At 37.8% G+C, this 18,624-nt stretch overlaps 1 protein-coding gene across 3 annotated transcripts; it reads right to left on the reverse strand.

The window, feature by feature from the left end:
* Positions 1–5,813: 5,813 nt before the first annotated feature.
* On the reverse strand, positions 5,814–16,713 carry LOC101850330 (adenosine deaminase-like protein). Of its 3 annotated transcripts, XM_005097455.3 has the most exons (10): positions 16,599–16,712; positions 15,951–16,082; positions 14,515–14,619; positions 13,488–13,615; positions 12,768–12,828; positions 11,689–11,985; positions 9,969–10,049; positions 9,140–9,293; positions 6,781–6,881; positions 5,814–6,231 (listed from the first exon to the last, which is right to left on the reverse strand). In XM_005097455.3, exons 3-10 carry the CDS (start codon positions 14,575–14,577, stop codon positions 6,043–6,045), a joined length of 1,074 nt encoding a protein of 357 aa, XP_005097512.1. In that variant the 5' UTR covers positions 14,578–14,619; positions 15,951–16,082; positions 16,599–16,712; the 3' UTR covers positions 5,814–6,042. The 3 variants fall into 3 exon arrangements, with proteins under 3 accessions (XP_005097512.1, XP_005097513.1, XP_035825452.1); XM_005097456.3 differs by lacking the exon at positions 15,951–16,082; XM_035969559.1 differs by lacking the exons at positions 6,781–6,881; positions 15,951–16,082 and having other exon boundaries at positions 6,148–6,231; positions 16,599–16,713.
* Positions 16,714–18,624: the final 1,911 nt, after the last annotated feature.

Raw genomic sequence — 18,624 nt, forward strand, 5'->3', positions numbered from 1 at the left:
GCCGCCACCCCTTCGCCTACTTTGCGCCCTCTCTGGGCTTCTCTGACTCTTTCTGCAGCCTTTCTACTGCTGCTCCCTGGCTCTTTCTTAATAATCTTACTGCTGTCTTTCAGCCACACCCGTGGAAAGATCTACACCTAGACTTCTCGGACAAGGGCGAAAAATCTCGGAGGTCCCGTGGGCAAGTTGCGCGCGTTAAAGATCTCTTGGTGGTTTAAAATCGATAAGGGTAGGCTTCGGCCGCCACCAGGGCAAAATTCAAAATTTTCTACGAACTGAAAAATTAAAGGTTTAATGTATCCAGCGCACTCATACATGTATAACGTTTTGCGGTTGCGAGCACCGTAAAATACTTAGGCCAGGCCTACCCCAAAAAAAAATATTTTTTTAATTTTAACACACAAAATTGTGCCTCCAGCGCTCTGGGAACAGTTTTTTGGGGGGAGGGGGGTAGATATTAAAATGGCATGGGTTTAACGCCCCTATCAACACTATTAGGTTATTTAAGGGGCGGGGCCTCCTAGTTTAACGTCCGTCTCCGATAGGATCCAGCCAAGTGGGAAGTTCGTGTAAAGTGCCTTTCCCAAGGTCACAACATCGGACCGTGCTGAGGCTCGAACCCCCGAACCCGCAATCTCACAATTACGGGTCCGGCAGCCTACTAACCACTAGGCTACCGACGCCACCTATATATATATATATATATATATTTTTTTTTTTTTTTTTTTTTTTTTTTTTAAAATATATATATCAAATTGAGATGTGTGTGACCCATCTCATTTCATTTAAATACCGTATCTTGCGTCACCAAAGAACGAAAAGATTTCCTGGTGACGTCGGTAGTCTGGAGGTAAGGTTAATGAACTCGTAATTGTGAGATTGCAGGTTCGGGGGTCCGAGGCTCAGCTCGGTCTGGCGTTGTGTCCTTGGGGAAGGGCACTTTATAATACTTTATACGAATTGTTCCATTTGTCACTGTACTACCGGAGATAGACAGTGAATTTGGAAGTCCCGCCACTTAAATGGAAAAATTCTCAAATTCTGCAAACTGAGCCCACAAACGTGAAATTGTTTGATTCTGTTAATTTTAACCAAGAATAATAAAGGAAAATACTCCCCAAAACAGCCCAAATCATCCACAGCCATTTGCTCCGTAGTCCGTTTCCCCATCTTTAAAAAAACCTGATCATTTATCGGGCGTCTAAAAAAGGGACCCGTTTAAACGGCAATAACTCAGTCGTCTTTGAACTAATTTCAATAAAACTTCGAACAAATATATAGCATTCAAACAGGGACACGTCACATTTCTCAATATGAACAAAAATAATCTTTAAAATTCTTTCTTCTGGCATGTAACGAGGTGCCCCTTTGAAGTAAGATAAGATGCACCAACGAATTTAAAAAACAAACCAAATACCTGGTTAGAACACGAGCATTGTTTGCATGATTGTTGTAGTAAAAATAGATAAAAGCACATTATAATGATAAAATATTAATAATAATGGTTACTAAGTGAAGGGGAAAACTATAAAAACAAATGTGTTGCGACGCCGTGGAATCAGGCGCTCGCCAATTGTTGGAAATGAGGAGTTGCATTGGTATCGTTTTGAAGTTTGTTCATCTGTCTTGCTTTCGATGGAAAAAATACTCAGATATTAATAGAAATCAATATATTTGCGATTGAAGGAGGGGGGGGGGCTGGTTTCAGAAGTAAAATTAGCGAGAAAATGGCCACCAAAGTTTGGTGACTTTCAAAGTTTGACAGTCATTAGAAACTGCAAATGTATATTCTTGTGCCTTTGATCAACATTTTTCAGTAAAATCCACACAGAAAGATGTTTTTAAATGGACCTTAGATCTAGAGTTGTTGAGTAAAAAAAGATTTACACGAAAATTGCCAAACAGACAGAGAAATTCCACTTTCTTCGATTTCATTATTTTGACAAGCGCCTGATTTCACCACGACGCCTCACGTATACAGATAGAAATAACAGAGAGGGGAAAAGGCCATGCTTGTGGTGTCATCCTAACACTATTTTGGGGGGACAACAAAGACTTACCTTTTCATAAACTTTTAACAATGTCCGTTGTTACATAAGATATTAAATTCATACATCTTTGTTTCATATTGTGTAAGGCTAAAAAATAAAAAAGGTCATGTTTTCAGCTATCTATAAGATTCTGTAACACTACATTTTAACACAAAATACCCTGCAAACTGATTTTCCCACAAACACACATACATAACATACACACACACACATACATAACACACACACACACACACACACACACACACACACATGGGCGCGTGCACGTGCCCGCACACATGCACATGCACACACATACACATACACACACACACACACACACACACACACACACAAACACACACACACATACACACACATACGCACACACAAGCAAACAACATAAGAACAGTAGACTGATCTACACCAGTGGAATGTTCTCCCAATTATTTATGTTGTCAGTGTCGTTCGCAATGCTTTTTCAGAATGGAAGGTTTTCTCCCCAAAAAATTTTTTTTTTTAAGTCAACAAGGTTGTTAAAAGTGGGGAAAAACCGACTAGGCCATGATCTATAGCTTAATAGATTCTTCTACAACTATACACCCAAAGCCCAGCAATATCGAATTTCCCTTCCTTTCGAAGCAATTTGGCCAGGTAGCCTACGGGTAAAGGGAAACTACTGTACTTTTGTCACTGGGAGTACAATATTTCATGATTAAATGCCCTTGGACCGTAAAAGAATACAATATTTCATTCGTAAAAGAGTACAATATTTCATGGTTAAATGCCCTTGGAACGTAAACTTTTTCAATTGTTAAAATTGGTGTAAATCTACCCCCCCCTTGTTTTTTTGTTGTTTTAAATCAATAAAATATATAATACAATTATGCATTCCATGCCATTGACATATCTGAAACATCTCACTGATGTTCATTTCTGGTGACATGACTAGATCTACATGTGTTTTAAAGAGAAAGCCCTGTCCCAGTGGTTTTATGCACCCCGCATAATTTAGCAAAATTTGATCATTTTTTGCATAATTTCTGATTATTTTCCTTTATCATTCTTAGCTAAAATTAACAGAATAGCATAGTTTCACATTTTGGGGCTCAGTTTGCATAATTTCGGAATTTTTCTTACATAAAATGACGGGGACAGATTAAAACAAGTATAAAACATGTATTTTGTATTAACAACAATAATAACCACCATGATTACAATAGTAACAAAGTTAACTTTATTTAGGGCATATATACCAGAGTGACTCAAAGAATTTTGAAATGTTACCAACCAAAACAAAACTGATTATATATGTGACAAGAATTACAATAATCTCTTTCTCTCTCTCTCTCTCTCTCCCTGTGTCTCTCTCTCTCCCTGTGTCTCTCTCTCTCCCTGTGTCTCTCTGTGCCTCTCTCTCTCTCTCTCCCTGTTTTAAAGACACATGTGCACACATCACAAAATGAGCACACACTAGCAACTACCTTGAAAAGTAGAGTACATTTCCAATGATAATAAAATACTGTAAACCAGTACAACAGATTTACTGTATAAAACTTCCACGCCAAGAACCAAAGATCAAGCAAGGCCACAGATCTTAATTGTGGTGAAGTTTCGTAGTGTAATTCACAGAAAATTCAAATTATCAGACCATCTAATGGGGTTCTCGTGGTAAAAAGTACTGTGTTCGCCTCTCAGTCAAAAAGTCCTCGGAACAAAACCTGCCACTTTCAGAATAATGTTCTTCTCAAAAACAATTTAACTTAAAATGGAAGAACTGCAAGACAAAAATGATCTAAACAAAACAAATGTGTAAGTTGCCAGAGCTTTCCAGGAAGTTTCACTTACGACAATTGTCCAGTTTTATGGAATTAATTAAGAACGAACAGAATAAAATGGTTTAGCTACCTGTTACGTATGTCACCTAGCCAGCCAGCCTTAGAGCCTATGTTTTAGTTTTAGTAGAGGTTTTACGGCGCTCGCAACTGCATAAGGTCATATGAGCGTCAGAAGATTAGGGGTGTTACAAGAGAATAACAAACATAAAAAAGAAGAAGGGGAGATAAGGACGATAGATGTTTGATAGGAAAGAAGAAGCAAACCACACCAGAGCACCCGCCAACCACCGACTTAGGGCCTATAACACCAAGCATTCAGGCTATAAAGGGGGATGAAAAAGTAAAAGTAAGTAAAAAATAAAGAGTGGTGTCCGCCTAAACCAAAATCTGAGGGACCACCAGATTCTCTTCCGTTTAACCAGGTTTTCAGGTTAAAGAGATTTTTCAAAATGGAAGAAAAAAATCAGGAATTTTATATTTTCTTTCTGTAAAACGCTGTTTCAGTTTGAATAATGTGTGTGTGCGCACATGTGTGTGTGTGTGTTTCTGTGTGCAAGAGTGTGTGTGTGTGTGTGTGTGTGTGTGTGTGTGTGTGTGTGTGTGTGTGTGCGTGTGTGTGTGCACACAGGTTTTCTTAGCCTAATACTCAGTGGTGCAAACTTGCCTTTAGAGCGACATACTTTCTCCTTCACCAGATTTTCCAACTGATAGAGCAGAAAGAAGGACGAGCTTTCAAGACATGACATAACTGACCATCTCTCCAAAAGAAAATGAAAACAAATATTTTGACCGCTGTGACTCCATACAATATACGGCCAAATTTACAACTCAACAAAATTCAACCACATATTGCTTTTAATGTACACTACCTGTTGCAAGATTACCTTAGAGCATAAAGGACAGTTGTCTTTCACACAGACCTGAGCTAAATGATATGACAATCATAATTATATTTATATAGCGCATACTCTATGCACTTTACAATTATCCTTATCCCAACAGACCCTAGAACACTCAGAAACATTCTCAGCTTCCTGGAAAGCATACAGTGAAAGCAGTTGATAAAGCACTTTAACTCAAACCCTTAAAAACTTATTAGATTTTTTGCTGCCTATAGACGGGTAGTCATTCCACCCTGGGTGCCCTGAGTGTGTAGAGGGCCTTTTCCAAGGAGACAACATGGGGCACATGAGGGGTTCTTTTGGGTAAGAGTTTTACGGCATCGCAACTGCAGCAGGTCATATGAGAGCGCGGAACACACCTAATATTTTCAGTTGGTAGGAAATTTTGAATTTTGCTCGGGTGGTGGCCGAAGCCTACTCTTATCGATTTTAGACCACCAAGGGATCTTTAACAAGTGCAACTTGCACACAGGCCCTCCGAGATTTTTCGCCCTTGTCCGAGAACACTAGGTGTAGATTTTTCCTACCAGAAGATCAGAGGTGTGGCTGAAAGACAGCAGTAAGAAAGAGCAAAGGAGTAGCAGTAGAAAGGCTGCAGAAAGAGTCAAGAGCCCAGAGGAGGGGGCAAAGGAGGTGAGGGGGTGAGGGCAGAAAGAGGACACGAAAGAAGATTGTTAGAGAGCAGGAAAGGAGGTGAAAGAAGACAATTTAAGAGAAGTATATTTTTCGGTCGCTACTCGTAGTCGAACGCGGGACCTTTGAATGAGAGGCCAACACCTTAACCTCTAGACCACGAGAGCTCCCCCCTGACAGGTTTGAACCTACAACCTTTCAGTTATGAACCCAACACCCTTACCACTACATCACCCATGACTACAACACTACCCTCCTCGCTCTGAGACACGACACCGGGAACACTCAGACGGAAAGCAGGCACTTACAGAGATCCTGTCTGCATACCACTTCATGGCACTGGACGGAAGGGTCAAAGCCCATGAATACAATGCTGAATCAATAACAACAAAAATAACAATAATAATAGATAACATTGCATTACACAAAAAATGTGTATAAATTTATATTTTAAAATCGGCCAAAAGACAAAAGAATGTACCGGTATTTGAGCCCTTTTATCACATTTAGCATATAGTAGGGCAGAAACTACTGTATCTCAACAGTTGGAAATTCAGTATAATGTTAGAACAGAATCACTCGGTACACATGATTGACAACATTTTGATAATTGACTGAATAATATGCAGCTCTGTAAGTCTATTGAAGTGTATTAACTGCAGCACGAAATTGAGTCCGAAGCTGCTCCTTCATTTGCTCATTGTCAAAAATGTAGTCAATGGTGGAGACCACATACTGCTTTAATCTGTCTTTGCCCAAAGCAAATGCTTCCGCTGCCTTGAAATATTCCTCTGTAAGTTTACTGCCATAAACTCCTTTTCCATCAGTCTGGAAAAGAAAAACGAGGGAAAAAAACAACCAAATATTACTGCCAAGACAGGAGAAGGCAAGTAATAAGGGGTACAAAAAAAGAAAAAACGGTGTATCACCTAAATGAATTTATGGAAAAATGAATAAGTTAAGTACACTGGTAAACACTAAATTCAAATTTGAAGCTTGAAACCAAAAAAATCCTAGAAAACAAAAGGAGCTACACAAATACAGAAAAGTAGTTTATCAATCTGTGAACACACTCACACTTTAAGCGGAAAAGGTTTTCAAAATTACTTGTTTAATTTTAGTAAACGTTTTATGGCACTTGCAACACAATAAGGTCAGATGAGTATCGAAGATTAGAGGTGTAACAACAAAAAAAGACGGACTGATAAGGACGACAGATGTTTGATAAAAGAAAGAAGGAGCAAACCACACCAGAGCACCCCGCCAACCACCCACTACTTGTGTCCAGGTCAGACTTTGAAATGTGATTTACTCCAGCACACTATTTCTTTTCTTTCATTCACATCCAAAAAAAAAAAAAATTTTGCGCACACTCACACAAAGTACAACAGGATGAGATTTATCCAGCCAGTACTTGAAATGATGCTGCTCGAGGTTATCCACAGTCATTGTTAATAGGTTTGAAGTAATACAGGCTTCTGTGGAGAGGAGCGGTAGGTGTACTGATAGATTTAGGCTCTAACCATCAAACTAGAAGAAATAGTCAAAAAATTTTCTTTCAGTTTGACTCATTGCCAAGATCGATTTGCAGGTCTTTAATACAGAATAATAATAATAATAATAATAATAATAATAATAATAATAATAATAATAATAAAGTAGTCTCTGCCTTAGATCCCACCGCTAACTATCCTGGTTTGCTTAAGATCCCGCTGTTTTAGGAAAACAGAATTTTTACTACACCCCTAAGATCCCCCTCTGTTTCACTCTAAAGGTCAATATTCGGCCAAAATCCCGTATTTGAGATAATAATTTACGGAACAAAAACCCAGGAGGCACAGCCGATCAACCAAGAGTGAAAAGTTGAGATTATTGAACTGCCCATCGCGTCAAAGATCAGCCACTCTCGTGAATGAAATCACAAAAGCATTGTAAAACTCGAAACAGTACAATGTTTGCCCCTGACAAGATAACACCAATATGTGAACAGACAGAGGCGTTTGTTTTCCCCAACATCACACTCGCATCTGAGCTCCCCACTTAAACTTACATCTCTCGCTGGGTGGGTAGGGCCTACAAGTTCACTCCAAGCGGGATAACATCGAACTGTGAACTCTTCCCTGACCATCGCAACAGTTGTCTCTACTACCGAATTTGCGAGACAGACTGAGTTTTAATTGATGTGGTCACAACATAATGGTACATAACGACAAAGGCGGAGGAACTCGGTCAGGGATGGAAAGCTATAAATTTTGAATAGGTAAACGGGAAGAGCGACTGGATAAGCGTATATCTTGAGGATCAAGATAGGATAATAAGTGTAAATGGCATGCCTCATGCCACTGTGATTGATCATCAAGGTCGACCACTCTTTGTTCACCATATGTCATAAACCCACCCATGGGTAAGGTCAGTTCATTTTAGAGTGGAGAGAGACCATTTTACAGGTTTTGGGCCTTGACATGGATCACCACAGATTCTTCCCTTGGTGCGTCTACTAAGATCCCATTCGCCTGAGATCAGGCATTTTCCTTGCCTCCCGAGCACCAGGATCTTAGGTGGAGACTACTGTAATAATATAGTAACAATGATAATAACAAAAATAACAATAATAACAATAGTAATAATAATAATAATAATAATGATGATGATGATTATATTTATACAGCGCATATCCACACTCTATAGCATGCTCTATGCACTTTACAATCATTATCAGAAGCCAGCATAGTGAAACGTACTGCAGGATAACTTTTGCGTCTATTCTCATCATTTAAATCAGAAAGCTTTTTTAGCGTGATAAAAAATTTCCATGAAGCCAGTTACATGATGACAGTTTAACATCATCGATATAAAACCAACAGGGACAGAGATATTATAACAACATCTCCTTGACTCTAGTAAATGGTATAAACCAAAGCAGTTGTCATTGGTACACAGAATTCAGGACTCGGAAAAACTCATGTAACAACAGACCAGAAAATAATGTTTCTTTAGTTTTACTTTAAGAGCAAATGATTGAATTTGAGAGCGATTCAAGCATATCTTCTTTTGCTACCAACATACACTTACATTTGGACTCCTGCATAATAATAATATGTTCTCTGATCAGATTTTTATAAAACATATCTCAATGTCTCAGGTATAGATCTAGCCATTTTGTGTCCAATGCCATCAATATGGCCATGTTCAAGAAAGCACTGACAGTGTCTGACATAGGTTTATAGTTAACGATATATGAAAAAAATAAGACACAACAGACTTCTGAAGAACTAACACATGGCTTACTCATCAGCTGTAGTTAATAAAATTAATAACAGTTTGTCCATCAATGTCTGAAGATGAACAATGCCTCTGCAGACGTAAATATTTCTCAAGCGAAATAGAAGAATTAAAGGTCAAGATGACATGTGGCTTCTGCTATGGCAGATGAAATCAATTCTGGCAGAGAAAAGTTTGCCACATTTTGAGCATTCAAAAGCTTCACTTAAACTTGTGGATGTGCACAGCTTGTGGGCTTCGCTCTTGGTTTTGGCATTTCTTATTCATGACAATCAGTTTTGGTAAGTAATAAAGAGTTGAACTTTTCAGATTACCCTGGATAACACTTCTTGCAAAACTCTCCAGCACTAGAACGGTGCAGAATGGAACACAAGGTTACTACATATACTTGTAAATAAAAATATCTGCATCATCTTACTGACCAAACAAACTGACACATTTTAAAACTCCTGACCTATGGGTACTTTTTCCTTGATTACCAAGTCCTCCATTTCATCATGTCCCATGCCCTGGTCATAACGATGTAGGTAAGTGCCGTGTCCAACACGAAGATCACATTTAGCAGCACAGGATCGCAACACTTTTTTTGTCTCCTCGTACAAAGGCAACTGTGTAAAGAGAGTTCCCCTCTATTTTATTCAAAAGTGTAAAGCTGAGCAAAGAAGGGGGAGAAGCAGCAGCAAAAGCAACAAGTAAAACAACCTATGATCCCATCAGAATAACTCCCCCTAACTTTTTGTTGTTTTCATAAGAGTTTTACGGCACTTGCAACACAATAAGGTCATATAAATGCCAAAGATTAGAGGTGTTACAAGAGAGTAACAAATACCAAAAAGAAGGAGGAGAGCTAAGGGGGAAAAGTGTTTGAGAGGAAAGAAGAAGCATCCACCAACCACCCAACCCTCTAACTTTGGAGACAATAGGAGTTACCCTGCTGAGATCTACACTCAGCAAGACAAAATGCTTTAATACTGACAGAATATGTTTGTTGGATTGACATCTCAGACTAGTCCAAAAATGCGGTAATCATCAAATATCGAGTATATCAAAATACATGAAATCCATCCCTTGTATTCTCAGGCTCTTACCCCCCTCCCCGCCTAATCTATCATGCTGTGCCCCTACACAAAAGAGAATTAGAGCTACAAAGCAGCCTTAAGTCTGTTTCACTCTGATGTACCTCTGATGGTCTTATGTCCTCTTAGAGTAACAAAATTCACAGCTATGATACTATTGCAGATTCTGCTTTTTGTCACAAGAGAAGGGTAAAAAACATAGCCTACCTCAGCCAGATGAACTGCCAGTTTCAGTCCTCTGCTGTGAGCATCTAACAAGATAGGAATGAAGTCTGCAGCATTACCCACCTATAATACAAAAAATATGATGCACTTAATGACTGATTGAAGAAATACGGTACAAAAAGACTCAAGCCCTATTTAAGCCGCAAATTAGAACATACATCCTTTGGAGAAATTCTAATATTGCAGGGATTTTAACAGTTTTTCCTACATACACAGCCAAACTCAGTACAGTGAAAACATTGTACAGTTCAAAGATGAAAAGAATTCGCAAAAACACCTTGGATTTGTTGTGAGAAAACAAAACAAAAAACAGGCTTTCTTCCATGAGATAAAGAGAAGCTAACCACATTACAAAAGTCAACACAGAAAAAGAAAAATGACAGACTGAAATAAGAGAATCACCAAACAAAAAGAAACTCATGGTTTTACTGGAGAGCACGACCCTAAAAACCATAATTAATAATTATGAAGATAAAAATGTCTAGTAGTAATTGGTAATTGGTATGGGCAAAATAAGAGGGCATGAGACGTATATTAAATTTGTCGACACCATATTTGTCTCAGTGCAGAGGGCAAAAAATCTATCAATACCAATACTATCAGCAAATGTGACAATACAGTCAGTTTCTTGATAGCAAGATGCAATATATGGTCTATTGGCTCGTAACATCCAACCAGTCATTATTTTACTTTTTTTTAGACTTCTTTATTTTCTTAGTCCATATTATAATCCATTTAATAGATGATAAAAACTTAAGAAGTTAAGTTTTTTAAATATTTCAAATGAGAGAATACTTGAAGTAAAAAACATTAAACTTCAATAAAATATGAGTGGGCAACATTAACTTACCGCTCAATGTCTTTCAAAATAGGGATTAAATGCAAAAAACAAAAATGATATTTGAATTCCTCATAAAAGGAAACATGACCAAGAATGGGATGTGAAATCCACCTGAGCCAAGCTCAAGATTGACCCTAGTCATCTATTTTTCATGCCACGCCAGCATAGAGCAAGGATATGCAACAAATTAGACAAGAATATAGAGGTATACATGAGATGAGACGAGATGAGATGAGATGAGATGGGATGAGATAAGACGTGATAAATCTTTATTGTCCAGTTCCCGGCAGATTGGTTTGGTGTGTCACCATGTACCTGCATACAAGGGCTGTCCAAAAAGTAACATGAAAGAGACCACTGGATAATCTATTTTACATGGATCTACATAAATAATAAAAACTTTCGCTTTATGCAGTAAGGCCATACAGCTACTTCCCAACATAGCCCACAAAAAGGTAGACAGGTAGGTCACGTGCTGCTATTGGAACTTGAGCACAAAAAGTAACATAGATTTCCTTTTGTGCAGTTTATAGACTGTAAAAAGAACTATTACTTCTCTAGTTATGACCACTTTCCTTTTTTTAAAATAAGAGTTTAAGCATTTGCAACACAAATTGGTCGCATTAGTGCTGAAGATTAGAGGTGTTACTAGAGAGAAGATACAAAGAAAAGAAAGAGAAGATAAGAATAAGGACTATAGATGTTAGATGGGAAAGGACCAAAGTACGCAAGAACACATACCCTTCTGGAGATTTGATCTACGTACATTTGATAGGGGATAAGTCTTAACTTCTGGCACAGTGTGGTCATTTATAGACCAACTAGTGTCAGAAATGAAAGATCAATTACAAAGAGCCTTACCCTAGGGTCACCACTGAGATCAAGCCCAATGACCAAGCCCCCAGACTCTTTCATGAGCTTCTCAGCCAGATCAACTGTAAGCTCTCCGACTTTGACCCCGTGCCTCCGGTCAATAGAGACCAGCAGCCTGACCACTATGTCCAGTCCTTCTCTCTCACAGTCTTTCACAGCACGAAGCATTGTGCGTATGTACAGTTCTCGTGTCATGCCTGTCTCAGGAATTTCTTTAGGGGTAGATCGAAGTTCCAGGTACTTGACATTGTCCTGGGCAAATTCTGTGATGACTCTGTGTGTGAGCTATGAGGCAACAGATATAGTAGACGCTCAGTACCATACACATAATATATAATAAATTTCTTTCATTCTGACATTTATATCACATTTGCTAATTTGAATTTTTAAAATGTGATAGTCAACATCGCTTCTCGGCCTTTTGGCTAAGATCAAAGTGTAGTATATGGTCCCGACTTTACGGCCTTAACCCTGTCCATATGCCTGGGGTCATTTTGTACCCCAGGAGTTGCATTCTTCACATTTCAGAATACTTCTAGTGCGAGGATCTCTTTGAAACTTTTAGTATTTCTCAAAAAATCATTTTGACAGACTGCTATGCAAAACGTACAGATTGGATGGATTAACAAGTAAATTTCCTCTTTGAAAGCGGGGGCACAGAGTTCCCCCACACCTTATGGATACGATAGTAAAACACGATGTACCGATAGGGTTAATTGGACCTGCTACTAGAACACACACACTAGCTCAAGCCTGATTTACGCACTGCGATTCAGGAACTTAACGGAGAAGAGGTGTAAAATTATGACTTGAGTCAAATCCCTGATCATAAATTAATTGTAACAGTCTTACGCCTCCATTGACATAATATTAAGGTCACTTAGGAGGTAAACAGTTCGACCCTGCCCGGCAGAGCCAACCCCGGCTCAATAAAATATAGCATTCTAGCAGAAAGACAGAGAAACTTGGATAACCTGATTTCAATCACTAACCTGCATCTTTAGCATGCCATGGCAAAATGCTTCACTGCTAGTGCTACATCAAATGTCAGAAGGCAATTTACTCACTGTGTATACAGCTTCCTCTGTTCGAACTAGTTGCTGAATTTTGGAGAAGAGTAGGAAACTCCTGGTGGAGAAGAAAAGGGAAGCATTATTGATATAACAAAAGAAAAAACACTATGATCAAACTTGCATCTTTAACATACCATGGCTGCTGGCAAAAAGCTTCACCATTACACCAGACGCCAGAAGATTTTTTTTTCCCTACAGTTGATTAAAATCAAAATCAAATATTATGATATATTAGGATATAATGTGGGGGGGGGGGGCTGAAAGCGCAAAATGTTAACTCTTCTGGACAGAATGTCGCAGGTTTACCCTTGCTATCAGATTGATATTATCCATCAAAACCATTTACTTGTACTGTTAATATGACCAATCAATGACCAAAACTAAGTCTTAATAGTAAATCTCTGTGAGTAGCTCATGTTGAGCACTTGTACAGGTACCTTATTCTCAGTACACTTTGCTCCTGCAGCTTCAGCGATTTCAAATACTTCATCCTCAAACTCATAACAATATTCTATCTTACTTACTTACTTATCCATCTCTTGTACCTCCAGGGCGTCGACAGGAATATTCTATATTTACTTATTTTTCATATCAAATCCTGAAATCAATGAAAAATACATTAGCAGGAGACATAGTAATTGCTTAGACTTAGAGAAAACCAAAAGAAAAGAAGAAGAACAGTGAGAAGTGCAGCTCCGAGAGCAATATCCTTACCCATCAATTTCTTTGTGAGAAGAAATGTGCAGCTCTTCTATACTGTGGTCACCTGTCTGCCCACCGAGAGCAATCAGCTCATGTAAGGAGTCCACACTGTAACTTGTGTTTAGATGAGCATGCAGCTCCTGAAGAACAAAACATGAAGAAGAAAAAATGTATTAGTAATGATAAGTTCCTACAGTTGATAAATATACCAAATGCTGAAACCAGTAACAAAAGAGTCACATAATGCAGTGTTGAGACAAAGATCCGAATGGTCTTGTTGAATTTCCATGGTCCAAGTCTGGTAACATGCAAGACAGCATATGAATAATTTTGCAACAAAATGCCCATTATCAATTTTTACGGTTTTGAGAAAAATGAAAATTTCTGTTCTTGGCCTACTTACTGAATAGAAATGAAAAATTCTGCTTTTAGAGTAAACATGATGTAAGACACAATGGTATACCATAGTTTCAGACAGACTTTGAAAACGTTTTTTCTAGAGTTTTGTGTTCAAATTAATGTCATACACATATAATAAACCATGTTATATTGTACATTGATAGGTGACACAAGTCGGTATCCATATTCAAGCTTGATTAAGCTTCAGCTCATAACATATTTTGTAACATACTAAAACTTTCTCCAGATAATCAAACTCTAGGTAGAATAGAGCTCAAAAGAAATTTATCAAAATACTGTATTCAAAATTGGGGACAATAAATTGTCAAAGTACACTTCTATAGCTGAAATGATGGTTAAGGCTTTATCTTTCACTAGAGACTTCGTTACAATGTATTATTTCTTTTGAGACTCCCAGCAAGAACTTAACTTGAATGATATCAGTACATTATTCTCTTTTCGTCAGATTGATACAAGGACATTTAAAAAATAAGACAAGCTTATAATTTTACAGACATTGTCATATGAACAAAACTTGTAGATGTGTACACCTGTCCAACACAACTACTAAAAACAGAACAAGAACTTTTGAAAACGCAAGCATGATAGGATGGAGACACAATTCACATTCAGAAGTTACCACTTTCGGAAGCTGATGGCAAAATTCCAGCAAACTGAGACTGACTTCCGACTCGTCCATCATGAGGATGCTGAAATCTGACTGGTATGTACACACACCTTCAATCTAAAAAGAAAGAGTCCTCCTTTTACATTTTAATCAACGCATGCGTTTAATCAAAGGAGCATAAACCAAACCTGCCAGAACTTCAAGAAATCAGAGATGTAAAGCATGTGCCCAATTTACAACTGCAAACTAAAATTAAGCTGTCAAAATGTTACTTATATGTTCCTAGTAATCCAAACAACTGAAAACAAAACTTAGAAAGGCTGTCGACCTAATACGGATGAAGAATATATATCATAAACTGCATTCTATGAAAATTTTGTATCTGAAGAAAGTAGGCTAATAGAATACTAAAAAATCAGTTTGTGTCTTCAGAGATAGATAGATATATATATATATATATATATATATATATATATATATATATATATATATATATATATATATATATATATTATATATATTTATCTTAATTTCCCTAAAAATAAAAACATTTAAGTGAGACACATGTATAAAAAGATAATATTATATACCTGTGTCAGAAATCTCATGATCTAACAATTTTCAGTTATAAAGGCCTACTTTTTGTCCCTTAACTTGGAGGGAATTGTTTGACACACTTTCAAAATACACCAAGAGGCAAGACCAAGCACACAACTTCAAGAAAAGTTGGCTATCAACAAACAAAACTGTTATTTGGGCTATAACCTGTGATGACTGAAGTTATCATGCTTTAGTATTATTAGTAGTAATTTAAACAACAAGAAATGAAATCAGAAATAGTAATAAAAAGTAAGTACAATTCCTATCTTTTTTATATTTGATGCACACTACATCTAGATTCTAGATTTGTGTGGGACTTTAGACAACTTGCCTCCAAAACATAAACAGTTGGACTTAATGAATAAACAGTACTCAGGTTTTGTTGTTGTAATGAGCCTACAATTGTTACTAGGCCTATAAAATGTTTAATTATTATGGTGCATGCATGTATTTATTCACAATGATTTAAGTATTTAAAATCTCTCTCTCTCTCTCTCTCTCTCTCTCTCTCTCTCTCTCTCTCTCTGTGAGTGTGTGTGTGTGAGTGTGTGTGTGTGTGTGTGTGTGTGTGTGTGTATGTGTGTGTGTGTATGTGTGTCTGTGTGTCTGTGTGTGTGTGAGTGAGAGCGAAAAAGAGAGAGAATGTGAATGAGAAAGAGAGAAAGAGACAGAGAGAGATAGAGGGGGGGCGGGCAGGTATCTATATTATTATGGTTCTGAATAATAACAACAGCAGCCACTTATACTTATTACGCATGCGGGAAATCGTTGTAATTTATTGTTCTCGAGAGTTGTATTTTACAGCCCAGGGGTACGTTTACAATTAAGAAATATCTCTCTCTCCTCACCTAAGCTCTGAGTTGTTGAATCTAGCTTGCCCCTTTTTGTAATGCATGCACGTAGGCCCACTGATTGACCGTCTATTGATGAGATGACATCAGCTGACCAGCGGCCAGTGTCTTCGGTCGGATAGGTCTCCTCTTCGGATAATTAAAAACATGAAATTTTAATGGTCTTTTTCTTTTCTTTTCTTTATTAACCCCCCCCCCCCCCCTTAATAGGCCTACTAATAATTAAATAAATGAGGTCTAGAATCTATCGATCTAGATATCTAGATCTAGATCTAGAGCCTAACACTCGCACGTCATTTCTTGGCACACAAAATTGCTATTTGAATGATTATGGTTCATTGTGCAAATTGTGGTTACAAGTTACAATTGAGGTTTGTTAGTCAAGATATCGGATCGTTCATGGGATGTTATTATAAATTCTCTAGACCTATGAATAATCAAATGGTACCCAGTCTGTCCGTCTCTGTCTGTCTTGTCTCAGTGCATACAAGCACGCAGGGTAGATGAAAAGAAAGTCCGCCCCCCATCTGCTTTTTATACTATAGAAATGCAGGTGTTATGGTCTCGATTTATATTTAGCCTATTAGTATAATAGCAATAATATTAGCCCATGGTCTGTTGATATTAATAATACCGAAGAATTACCTTTTAGGCCTACCCGGAATTACAAGCACAGCTCGAGATGTCGTAGATCAACATTCATTCAGCGTTGCCAGCTGCATTGCATGTCAGCGTTCGAGAATAGCGCATGCAGTAGGTTAAAATTAGAAGGCTAGGCGGCGTCGGGTCAAAGTGACCTGTCTCGAACTAGGTCATTAAGATGTATTATGTTTAGGCTATAATTTATATTTGTATTTTTTTATGCGTGCATTTCGTTGGACACGGGCTCGTCTCGTAATCGGGAATGTTGAACCACTATGATGGCCTTCGATCACGCGTCTGCTTGCGCCTACTGCACAATAATTCCATCCATAACCTAAACTATTATAGATCTAGAGGGTTAAAAATACGCGCTCAGTAGAGACCATGTCGCGATTAGGAAAAAAAAAGATGGACTCTCTTTTAAAAGCGATATTTTTCACAGCTGTAACAAAGATCGTTCATGATAAACGGCGTCGGTGGCATAGTGATTAGGCTCTCGGACTCGCAACCGTAAGGTCGTGGGTTCGAATCCCGTCAGGGGCCCGACGTTGTGTCCTTGGGAAAGGCACTTTACACGAATTTTCCTCACTTCACCCAGGTGGGAATGGGTACCAGGCTATAGACAGCGAAAGATCTTGTCAGTTTGTTAGTGTTTGAGCGCTTATTCAGCTGTTTGCACTGTATGCTTCCCGGGAAGCTGAGAATGTTTTTGAGTGTTCTATGGACACTATGGTCTGCTGGGGTCATAATATAGTGTAAAGCGCATAGAGCCTGCTGTTGAACGGGGATATGCGCTATATAAATGCTATTTATTATTATTATAAACCTTTTAAAATCTGTAGAACATTTTATTTAGGAAAAGTGTTTGTTTAGTGTTTATTAAGGCATTTTCTAGAATACAGTTAACAGGTGTTTACAAAAATTTTGATCTGTTAAGACAAATTGAAAGTCATTGTGAAAAACGTGGCACGGAGAGTTTATAATCTGTCCCCGTAGGATTATGCGAATGTGCGTTTTTTCGCGTAATTCTGCAACATTTGCATAATTTTGGATTATCCTCGTTTTTACTTTTTTTTTTCACAAAATAATTAACGCCTCGCCGTGTGGCTAAAGGGACGTAATCACCGTAATAACTCTCAGTTACGTTAAAAATTTGTTATTTCCCTTGTTAGAAGATCTTGGTTGTGAGTTGTGATTTTGTTCCTTGAGCATGTTCAATTTTTCAATCCTTCAAAAGTTATCGTTCTCATGTCTGCTGATATTTCATGTTTGACAGGTGTCCATGGTTTTAGTAATGTGCCAGCATCAGAGGTCCAGATTTCCTTTCTTTTTTTTTTTTTTTTACTTTTTTCTTTCCTCGATAGATCTAGATCTACAGTTGAAAGTTACAGAGATTTTTTGATTTTTTAAATTAATTTTTTTAAACTGGTGCGTATTGTTTTCTTTTCCAAATACACAACAAATTACTGATACTGATATGTTCTGTTTTCAATGTTTCTGTACATAAAACATGAAAATCAGGAAACTTTGTGTTGAAAAAGTGCAAAACATGTCACGAATGGTTTTACTGTAACTTGCATAATTTTTGCATAATTTTGCTTTTTTTTTAAAACATAATTTGGCCTTCTAAATTTGCATAATTCTACGGGGACAGTATAATGTTCGATAGTTGAGGAAATATTTGACAACAAGTTGCGCCTCGAATTTTTGACCGCTCTATGAAGACACCAGGATATTAATATTATGGCTGTGCAAACTCGCGTTGTTAAAATAACTTTAAAAGAGTCACAGACACAAAGTATTATGTACTTGAAGCGTCTAGATTTACATTGAATCATTGGGTTTCATTAATTCTTAAATTAAAAAAAAAAATAGTTCGAGATCTCCGGTAGGCAGCTTAAAGTGTGTCCAATAGTCTAGTTTAGATCTAGATCTAGGTCTAGATTCTAGCTGCTTTAGTTTTCTTGTGCTCAAGCTGGTCATCGCTGTTGTTCTCTCTCTCTCTCTCTCTCTCTCTCTCTCTCTCTCT

Source organism: Aplysia californica, unplaced genomic scaffold, assembly GCF_000002075.1.
Source record: "Aplysia californica isolate F4 #8 unplaced genomic scaffold, AplCal3.0 scaffold00155, whole genome shotgun sequence".
Classification (NCBI taxonomy): Eukaryota; Metazoa; Mollusca; class Gastropoda; order Aplysiida; family Aplysiidae; genus Aplysia; species Aplysia californica.